The 10,473-nt window shown below is 42.7% G+C and overlaps 1 protein-coding gene across 6 annotated transcripts in view; it reads left to right on the forward strand.

The window, feature by feature from the left end:
* ZNF385D (zinc finger protein 385D) overlaps window positions 1-9,721 on the forward strand; it is a 412,248-nt gene extending 402,527 nt beyond the window's left edge. For 5 of the 6 annotated variants that reach the window (XM_056857457.1, XM_056857458.1, XM_056857459.1 and 2 more), the window contains 3 exons: window positions 4,421-4,599; window positions 7,826-7,927; window positions 9,264-9,589. In XM_056857457.1, coding sequence (XP_056713435.1) covers window positions 4,421-4,599; window positions 7,826-7,927; window positions 9,264-9,497 — 515 coding nt within the window. In that variant the 3' untranslated portion in view covers window positions 9,498-9,589. Of the gene's footprint in view, window positions 1-4,420; window positions 4,600-7,825; window positions 7,928-9,263; window positions 9,590-9,639 lie in introns of those variants that run through there. The other variant, XR_008933693.1, reaches the window with a different exon arrangement.
* Window positions 9,722-10,473: the final 752 nt, after the last annotated feature.

Genomic DNA, 10,473 nt, shown 5'->3' on the forward strand with positions numbered 1-10,473 from the left:
TGAGAGTAGCAAGGGGAGTGCACTCTCTCTCTCGCCATCAGAGGGGGGGCTAGAACAGCCTGAGCAGCAACCTGCAGCTACAAAGCCTGAAACCTTTCCTTCTGCTGAGTTTAATGAAGAGAAAGTTATTCTCTCAAGTTCAGCTTCTGATTTTAGAGAGGCCCAATTGGTCTGTGAAACTTTGCAGAGTTGCAGAGAGCAAGCTAACACTTCTCAACCTTTGTCAGTTGACAACCCAAGTCGTTTTGTGTGGCTTAATGGACTGTTATACAAAGAAACAATTCCAAAAGGATGCTCTCAAGACTGGGACACCGAGAAACTTCTAGTCGTGCCCAGAAAGTACAGAGAAGAAATCCTGAGAGTGGCACACGATATTCCACTTGCAGGGCACTTGGGAATCAAAAGGACGACAGCCAAGGTTCAGCGTAATTTCTACTGGCATGGACTTACAAAATCAGTGAAGGACTATGTGAGCACTTGTGATACTTGTCAACGTGTGGGTTTTCCTCAAGACAAGACCAAGGCTGAGTTACATCCTTACCCAGTCATCAAAGAAGCTTTCCATACTGTCGGATTGGATTTGCTGGGACCACTTCCAAAGTCAAGGTCAGGTAAACAATATATTGTTGTCATTGTAGATCATGCAACAAGGTTTCCTGTCGCATACCCACTCAGTAATATCACTGCGCAGTCAGTGGCTAAAAGCATTCTGGACTTTGCTTCAGTATTTGGTTTTCCTAAGACTATAATTACCGACCGTGGTTCTAACCTGATGTCTAAGCTAATGGCAAAAGTGTGTGAAATGGCAGATATAAAGCATGTCCCTGTGATAGCTTACCATCAGTCAGCTAATGGACTAACTGAAAGAATGATCCAGACTTTGGGCAAGATGCTAAAATGTTTTGCTCAGGAGCACAAAGATTGGGACGTGGCTGTTCCTTATTTGATGTGTGCATACAGAGATGTTCCCCAAGAGTCTTTACAATACAGCCCAAATGAACTCCTGTTCGGTAAAAATATCAGAGGGCCTTTGGAGATCCTCAAGGCAGATTGGGAAGGAGTGCTGTCTGAAAAGTGTCCAAAGAATGTTGTGGAGTACTTGAGCAACTTAAGGAGCACTTTGGACAGAGTCAGAGAAGCTGCTAGTCTGAACTTGGAGGAGGCTCAGAGAAAGCAAAAGGTGTATCATGATGAGCATGCTAGACATAGATCTTTTGTGGTCGGAGACAAAGTTCTTGTTTTGAACCCAGAGCATGTTACTAAGCTGGCAGTGGCTTGGTCAGGTCCTTTTGAAGTTTTACAAGTGATGTCTCATGATAATTATCTTATCAAAGAAGTGGACTCTGATAAAAAACCTACTGTGTTTCATGCAAACCGTTTGAAATTGTACAGAGAAAGAGCTAGTGTGGTGTTCCCCCTTACAGCGGTTCAAGAAGAGAATTGTGAAATTCCTGAGACTGCTCCAGAGGGTCAAAACAGTTTGCAGGAAGTGCAATTTTCTGAAAACCTGACAGTTAAACAGCAGCAAGAGTTGCAGGAAGTTTTGGAGTGTTTTCAGCCTTTGTTTTCTGAAGTACCAGGCAAGACTCATGTCATTTCTCATCATATTGACACCGGCAATAGTAAGTCAATTCAAACCAGACCTTATTCTGTCAATGGAGCCATGAAAGAAGTCGTAGAGACTGAAGTTCAACAAATGTTAGAATGGGGAATTATAAAGAAATCTACCAGTAGATGGGGAGCTCCTACTGTGCTTGTGCAAAAGAAAAAATTGGCAGAGGATGATCCACCTGAATATAGACTGTGCATTGATTATAGAAAGCTCAATGACATCACTGAATTGGATCCTTATCCTACTCCAAGAGTTGATGAATTAGTGCAACGTTTGGCCAATTCAAAGTACATCTCTACCCTTGATTGTTTGCGTGGCTATTATCAAGTTCCCTTGACACCTGAAGCTTCAGAGAAAACCGCATTTGTTTGTCATGCAGGACATTTCCAGTTTACGCGCATGCCGTTTGGATTAAATGGAGCCAGTAAGACTTTCCAGAGACTGATGGATCGAGTCCTGGAGGGTCTGCCGTTTGCCTGTGCATACCAAGATGACATTTCTATCATGTCTTCCACTTGGGAAGAGCACCTTCAGCATTTGAGGGAGGTTTTGCAAAGAATGCATGATGCAGGTCTAACAGTTAGAGCAGAAAAATGTCAGTTTGGAAAAAATGAGGTTACTTTTCTCGGGCATAGTGTGGGAGAAAATGAAATCAAACCTTTGGAGGCTAAGGTGGCCAGTATTGCAGAATGGCCTGTACCCATTACTAAGAAGGGTGTTCAAAGGTTTTTAGGCATGGTTAATTTTTACAGAAAATTTGTCCAGGGGTTCTCTGAACTCGCTGCACCTCTCACTGACCTGTGTAAAAAGAAAGCACCTATTAAGGTTCAATGGACACCTGAGTGTCAGTTAGCTTTTGATCAAATCAAGCAGAAGCTGGTGCAAGCTCCTGTGCTCAGAGCACCAGATTACAGTCAATCATTTTATCTGCAGACAGATGCCTGTGACAGAGGCCTAGGTGCAATTTTGGCGCAGATGGATGAAAACCACGAGTTACACCCAGTGGCCTATTTAAGCAGAAAACTTCTAGAGCGGGAACGGGCTTATTCAGTTCCTGAAAAAGAAGCTCTTGCAGTGGTGTGGGCAGTCAATAAGTTGCGTCCATACTTAATGGGTAACAAATTTTTCATTCAAACAGATCATAATCCGCTTGCTTTTTTGAATAAGATGAAAGGTAACAATGCTAGAATCCTGAGATGGGCTTTAAGCCTACAAGATTTTCAGTTTAACATCTCACACATTAAGGGGAAGAATAATGTGGTGGCAGATGCTCTAAGTCGTTGTGGAGAGTAAATTGTCAGTTCTCCAGTTTCTGATGCTTTTTCTGTGTATTATTGCATTGCTTATTAATTTGTTTCAAAGTGCTGCTATCAGTATCTATCTCAAGCATGTATGATTGCTAGTTGCAGTAGTAGCTTTACAGGATGGCAATGTATCAATGATGTTGTTTTGTGGAGTTGTCACATTAACATTGGTTAATGAGCCTAACTCTTAAAGGGGGGCGTGTGAAGGCAGGAAAAGCCATTTAGTGTCAACTTTTGCTTAGCATCACTATTTTCCATTTTGAATGCTTAGAAAACCGTTGTTATAATTGTAGAGGCCAAGTAGAGCCCATGAGAAACAAGGTGCACCTGCAAGATGTTGCCAAGCAGATAAGGCTGTGCAAGGCCGAACCAGCATACCAGCCTAATTGGGAGATGGTTTTCATCTGTGAGAAATTGGGAGGGGGGAATGACTTCACTCTTCACTCCTGAACCCAATCCAGCTTGAACCGGCCAGAACCATCTAGAGGTTTCTGAGAATTACTGTTCCTGATTGGAAGTCAGGGGTCATCTGACTGGGATTCAGATTGCCATAAGTTTAGCCATGCTTATGCTATACTAACTACTATCTATCATTATCACCTGAACTGCTTTGGCACATTACTCTGCTCAGATACAGCAATGCCGCAATGCAAGAAACTAAGGCCTGAACCAGCTTAGCTTAAGAGTAAGGAACTTCAGCTATGTAGTAGAGTTGTAAGTATAACCAGCAAGACTTTGTTATTTTCTTTGCCAGTGTGTCTTTAAGATTACTGTACTCGCATTTTAATTATTTTCTTTTAAACTCTTAAATAAACCTTTTCATTTAAAAGGTGGTTTGGGTTATTTGACCTGACTCGGTTACGTTACAACACAACTGGAGCTCTGGAGAGGGCGGCCAGTCGTGACAGTAGTAGAAGAAGAAGAGTTGGTTTTTATATGCTGACTTACCTTACCATTTAAGGAAGAATCATCAGCTTAAAATCACCTTCCTTTCCCATCCCCACAACAGACACCCTTTGAGGTAGGTGGGGCTGAGAGAGCTCTAAGAGAACTGTGACTAGCCCAAGATTACCCAGCTGGCTTCATGTGTAGAAGTGGTGAAACCAACCCAGTTTGCCAGATTAGCGTCCGCCGCTCATGTGGAGGAGTGGGGAATCAAACCTGGTTCTCCAGATTAGGACTCAAACCCACGTCTTAAAGATCTATCATGGTTTTCTCTTTCAGTGGCCACATGTTTCATTAGCAGCAGCAGGAGGCCCTAAAAACAAGGCATCCACCTCAGGCCTCCCTTACCATGCCACTACATATTGATGCCACCTTCCTTCAAAGCACACATTTGTCATCATATAATAATTAAATGTGAGGTAGTGAAACATAAGTATTACTTCGTTACTGTCATGGAGCCTGAGATCCAGGGACAAAACTGAAGGTGTAGCAAGAGAGAAGAAGGAACATTACATAACTTGTTAAAATGGCTTTTCTTTCCCATGTCTAATATCTTCAGGCACAAAGCACAAAACTATGTTGGAAGCACGAAATGGAAGTGGAACCATCAAAGCCTTTCCCCGGGCAGGTGTCAAAGGCAAAGGACCCATTAATAAAGGAAACACGGGACTTCAGAACAAAACATTTCACTGTGAAATCTGCGATGTGCATGTAAATTCTGAGACACAACTTAAACAGGTACTACCAGTGGAGACTAAGGGTTTCTGGCTGCTCACACTTTCCTAACATTCAAGGATCATTAATATGGGCTAGATTATACCTATCATGGCAGCAACCATGCTTTAGGAATGTGTGGGAGCCACTGTCAAGTTGCTGACCAGGTTGTGTCAAATCATGGTTTGTAGGAACATGTGACTCTATATGAGCTATTAGTCCACAGTTTCTTCAAATGCCACAGCAGTGACCTGGAAAGAATTTTTCCCACTATTACAGTGATTATAGTATTTGCATAAGCAGCAGCCCCATGGAGAAGCTGATGGTTTGCACAAGTGGCCCTTTCCTTCACGTATAGCCTGGCTGTGAGTCAATGGCAACCCCACACCAGGTTCTTTTGAAGTAACTGAGTTAGGGTTGCTTTGGTTATGTGTGAATTGGCCCTTTGATTCTGTCATGATTCTTCTGTCCAGTTCTTCATTTTATAGTGATGCTTTTGTTTTCTAGATTCATTTTCAACCCACCAGGCATATTTTCTCATATCTGTTGTTGGAACACAGAACTTTTTTTTTTTTAGTTACATGCTATGACAATGTATTTCATAAAGTCTGTCATTTTATTTACTCTTCAGTACAAAATTTTTCAGAAGATATGTGTTCTGAGGAATGTGAGTTGTTTTAAAAAATCAATTCTTCTCTGTACTTGGGAAGCATCACCTCCAAATTGAATAAGTTGTGTAGTGACAGTCATTCTCCTCAGATGAACTAATCCATTTTTTTCTGAAAAATAGTATCTTTATGTATTTTGTGGAATGATGAACATCAAGGGATTTTAAAACTACGGAGGAGACCTGTCTTACAAGAAAATGGGCAAGACAATGGTTTGTTCTTTTGTGAAAGAACAGCAACCTGTGTTCTGAAATAACAATGCTTTAACAAATCTTGCAAAAGGAATTTACTCTAAAGTTTGGCAGAAACTCAATGTGCTGAATTTTCTACATGGTAAAAATAATATTGTCAAGGAAATATCAGAAGACTATAACCAGTGAACAGTTACTATATGACTTTACATTTCTCTGTGAGAAATTGCTTTTATGTGCATAGAGGCTAATAATGTGACCTGTGAAGTCCAGGAAAGCCCGCAGTTCAAATATCAGACCCTTTATTTCTCTAGACCACAGTTCAGACATTATAACTAACTAGGGTTGCCAGGTCCCCCCTTTCCATTGGCAGGAGAATTGGTGGGGAGGGGGGATTTGCAAGTGCACAGTGCACACATGGAACAATGTCCCTTCTGGGGTAAACCTGGAAGTAACGGCGATGCTCTAGCACATCCCTAAAAAACTCTGTGGAAAGCATAGAGTTTTTGGAGACATGTCCCCATCAAACCTGGACGTGATGGGGACACACTAGCATATTCCTCCAAAAATTTTATAGTTTCTATAGTTTTTGAGGGATGTGCTAGAGCATCCCTGTCGCTTCCGGGTTTACCTCGGAAGGGTCATTATTGTGCCACCCTTTTGCTGGCCTATTTCCCCTTCCAACCAGCTGAGAGGCGGTGGGCAGGCCTGTAAATTAACAAGCACCTGGCAACCCTATAGCTAACCAGGTATGTGAACTTGGGCTTCAGATTTATTCACACAGCCCATTTTCTTCCCCTCATCTTTCTGTTCCTGTATGTGGTGAAAGAATTATTTCTGATAAATGCAGCTGGCAAACTGTGATTTCCTCGAAGGTGATCAGGGTGATGGTCACTCCTTGGCCATTTTATCCTCCCCAGAACCCCGTGCATTAGATTGAGCTGACAGAGAATGGCTGGCCTGAGCCTACCCTGAGCTTCAGGTATTTGAACGTGACCGCCCAAGTCTCTGTCCAGTACCCTAACCACTATTCTATACAGGCTGTTAAGTGTAAATGACTCTGAAGTTCACATAGAACACATCATAGTTTCCACTACTATTTATTGGGGCTGCACAAGTCTACTTGCAAGCTTGTTAAGAAAAACTCTCTGCAACAATTATTGTGGGGTCTCTTTTGAAGTTGAAGTTCAGCCACTATTTTTAGCTTCTTTAATATTGGTATAATAATATAGGCCAACTTCATAAGGCAACAGCCCTATAACTGTTAAGATATGTACGTATGTATTTATTTAGGAGATTTCTTGAGGCAGCTTACCATTAAAATAAATTAAGAAGGCAACCGAACGGATGTGTTTTGAATGCTTGAAAACATGCTATTGAAATGCTTAGCATTATGTGCCCGGCTTGGGGAGCAATTCTTTCAATGCCCATCAGTATGTTACCTGGACAGCATAAAATGGTTGCTCCACAGAGGCCTCTACCTTGAGGAGCAATATAAGGAGGTGTGGCGGATCACATGTATGAGCCTTCTAAGAATTAAACACCTCTGATAAGCTCTCTGGTTTGTGGGTTTGTGGTTGCAGGTTGCTGTTGCTGCAGACAAATTACCATACGGTTGTTTCCACAAAAGGCCATTTTAAAGCATCTGCCAGACAGTCACTTTTTCTTTCAGGGGAGGGGAAATCCTGCCAATAAAACCCAATAGCAAAGAAATCAAGATGGTTAACAGCCCAGTCCTGAACCCTGCGTAAGTGAATATGATGGGATGTACCTGTCCAAGTGAATGGAGGAGATCAGATGCAAAAGGGGGAAATTGAGCACTTGTGTCTTTTACAGTTGGGTAGAAAAGGGCATGCAGGCTGGTGCAGTTTTCCTTGCAGGACTGTAGAAAAGCTACACATACCAAAATTGTCTCTTCTACACAAATGTTAAAGGTAAAAGACCTCTGCCTTGCTTTCCATCTGGCCATCCTAGTTAGGCTTGGAGGACACGGGAAGGCATGCCTTCAGTTTCTTATTATGCTTCTATCCGGTTCTTCCTCCAAAGAACTTAGAAGAACTTACCTGGGTTCCAGGGTGGTCTCCCACTGAGACTTTTTACAGGACCTTAAACTGCTTTCTGTCAATAGTAAAACTGCAGCATAAGCCCACATCACTGCAGATAAGTCGGCACAATGTTTATGATGTGTATTATGGGGGAGAGTGAGGGACTCCTCATGAATGCAAGATTGCTGTAGGACACTTGTAACTGAAATAGATGTACTATTTTGGATAAGAAGTACTGTACTGGTATCAAACACATTTTTAGGGTAACCAGATGTGTTCAATGCTGAAGCAATTCATGTCTATAATAATAGCAGTAATAATAAAGCTATACTTGCCTTTCAAACAGCACATAAGCAGTAGAAGGCACAAAGACAGAGCTGCTGGGAAGCCCCCGAAACCCAAATACAGCCCCTACAACAAACTCCAGAAGGGAACACACCCTCTCGGGGTAAGGAAACAGTTTTCATAATATTCGATTAGGTCTGTAGTCCCATGTGCAGTTGACAGTAAGTCCTAGTGAATTCAGTTGGACTTACTTCCGAGTCAACATGCATAGGATTGGACTATGACTAGGCCTTTTATGTTATATTGTTGGGAAACAGAATGGAAGTGTGGGAATTTGTATTCACATGCACAGAATCTGGATTTGAGAATAATTCTGGTTATGTGCCTTTCTTGTAGGGTTGCCATCTCCAAGGTGGGAATTATCTGGAGATTTTGGGGGTGAAGCTTGAGGAGTGTGTCCTGTTCATAGGGTTGCCAGCTCTGGGTTGGTGGTACTTTCCTGCTATATCCTCAGCCTGTACCTCTCACTCTCATCTAATGTGATGAAGCCAAAAGCTAAAGTTTTTGGTGGAAGGATGTAATCCTAGCATAACCAATAAGGAGGTGATTCACAGTACAATCTAGGGTTGCTAGGTCCTTCTTCACCTTCGGCAGGAGGTTTTTGTGGCCGCCTGAGGTGGGTGGGGTTTGGGGAGGGAAGGGAAGGGACTTCAATGCCATTGAGTCCAACTGCCAAATTCGCCATTTTCTCCAGGTGAACTGATCTCTATTGACTGGAGATCAATTGTAATAGCAGGAGATCTCCAGCTACTACCTGGATGTTGGGAATCCTAGTACAATCCCAAGGAGACACCACTAAAGTCAATGGGTTTAGAAGGGTGCAACTCTGCTTAGAATTATTTAGTAACAGAAGTAACGATAGCTATCTGTTCAAACAGTGAGCTATTACTTGGTAGGCCTGATAACAAGAAAGCTGTGGAGGTTATTATTATTTTGAGGAACAAAAAACCTTGGAGGTTTTAAAAAGAACCAACAGAGCCCTCTACCCACAAAACATCATGCCCCATTTTGCCCAGCATGAAAAACTGGGCAGCTTTCCATGATTAGCAGAGGAGATACTTTAAGCTCCTGCCTCCACTCACCTCTTTCTATATTTTCTTTTTGATCTGCCAGTAATGGCACACAACTATTTTATGTATTTTCTATGCATATCTAGGGTTGCCAACCTCAGGGTTGGGCCTGGAGGTCTCCCAAAATTACATCTGACCTCCATACAGAGATCAGTTCCCTGAGTGCAAATGGCTGTTTTGGAGGGTGAACTGTACGGCATCGCATCCCTGCTGAGGTTTCTCCCTTCCTTGAACCCTGCCCTCCCCAAGCTCCACCCCTAAATCTCCAGAAATTTCACAACCCAGAGCTGGAAACCCGAAGATAAAGCTGCCTTAAATGTGGATAAGATGAACCACTAATAGCTCTTCTTTTTCCTCTTCTTCCCCCAGGTAAAATTAGTATTTTCAAAGGAACCTACCAAACCAATGGCTCCACGCATCCTACCAAATCCTCTCGCAGCTGCCGCAGCGGCTGCCGCCGTGGCTGTCAATTCCCCTTTCAGTCTTCGAACAGCCCCACCAGCCACCCTCTTTCAGACTTCAGCCCTTCCTCCGGCACTTCTCCAACCGGCCCCGGGGCCTATACGGACCACCCACACTCCCGTGCTCTTTGCTCCTTACTGAACTCCACAAAGGGATTAATTGTACTGCAATAATTTTTCAGAGCAAAAGCAAAACAAGAACAATGAACTATGCAGTGTTTATTTATAGTTTAATGTAATATATATATATAGATATAAATGAAGAGCTAGGACTTTTGATAGAGAACTGAACAAATTCTAAAGAGAGGAAGAGGCAGTATTTTCTCCAGAAGGAAGCATTTCTCTTGAACTTCGACCATTTAAAAAAAGTGATGCTACAAATGTTGATTCATAGCTATATATATATCTATTTAAAAAGGTATGAGGTCATTTTGACTGTGCTTTTTAGCACGCATCCCCCCCCCCCCGCAATGTCTTTCCTGCTTATGAAACAACTTTACAGAATTGTCTAAAGGGCATTAACTGGTTCCAATGTACATAAAATACTTAATTCTGTAGAATAAAAGCAAAACAAAAACAGAAACACTGTGAATAGTTGTACTCTTAACGAGGCTCCTGCCAAGTCAGCATTTCCTGAGTATTTATCAGAGTAAAAGTAGATACAATAGATGTCTTGTTAAAGCACTAGTATTGTGTCTCTATCTGTGCCACTAGGTTTGTGAGCTGAGACGGTAAAAGTGCATTTTCTCCCCTTGGTAAGTTGCCACAGTGATGGCGGGCCTAGTTACCAAACTGATCCCAATGACTGCATTGCAAGCAATGCCAGCGTGGAAGGAGATGCCTTGCAGCCAGAATCGAGAGCTTCTGCAGGAAGGCTTTTTCGTTTCTTTCCAAGCAGTAGCCACGCCCCCTTCCCCTGCCCCACTTGGTTCACAACAATGAGCTTGTTAAACTCTCCTAGGGTTGCCAACCTCCAGGCGGTGGCTGGAGATCTCTGGCTTTTACAACTGATCTCCAGCCAATAGAGGTCTGTTCACCTGGAGAAAATGGCCGCTTCGGCAATTGGACTCTATGGCATTGAAGTCCCTCCGCTCGCCAAACTCTACCCTCCTCAGGCT

The sequence above is a fragment of the Euleptes europaea genome, chromosome 11, assembly GCF_029931775.1.
Source record: "Euleptes europaea isolate rEulEur1 chromosome 11, rEulEur1.hap1, whole genome shotgun sequence".
Lineage (NCBI taxonomy): Eukaryota > Metazoa > Chordata > Lepidosauria > Squamata > Sphaerodactylidae > Euleptes > Euleptes europaea.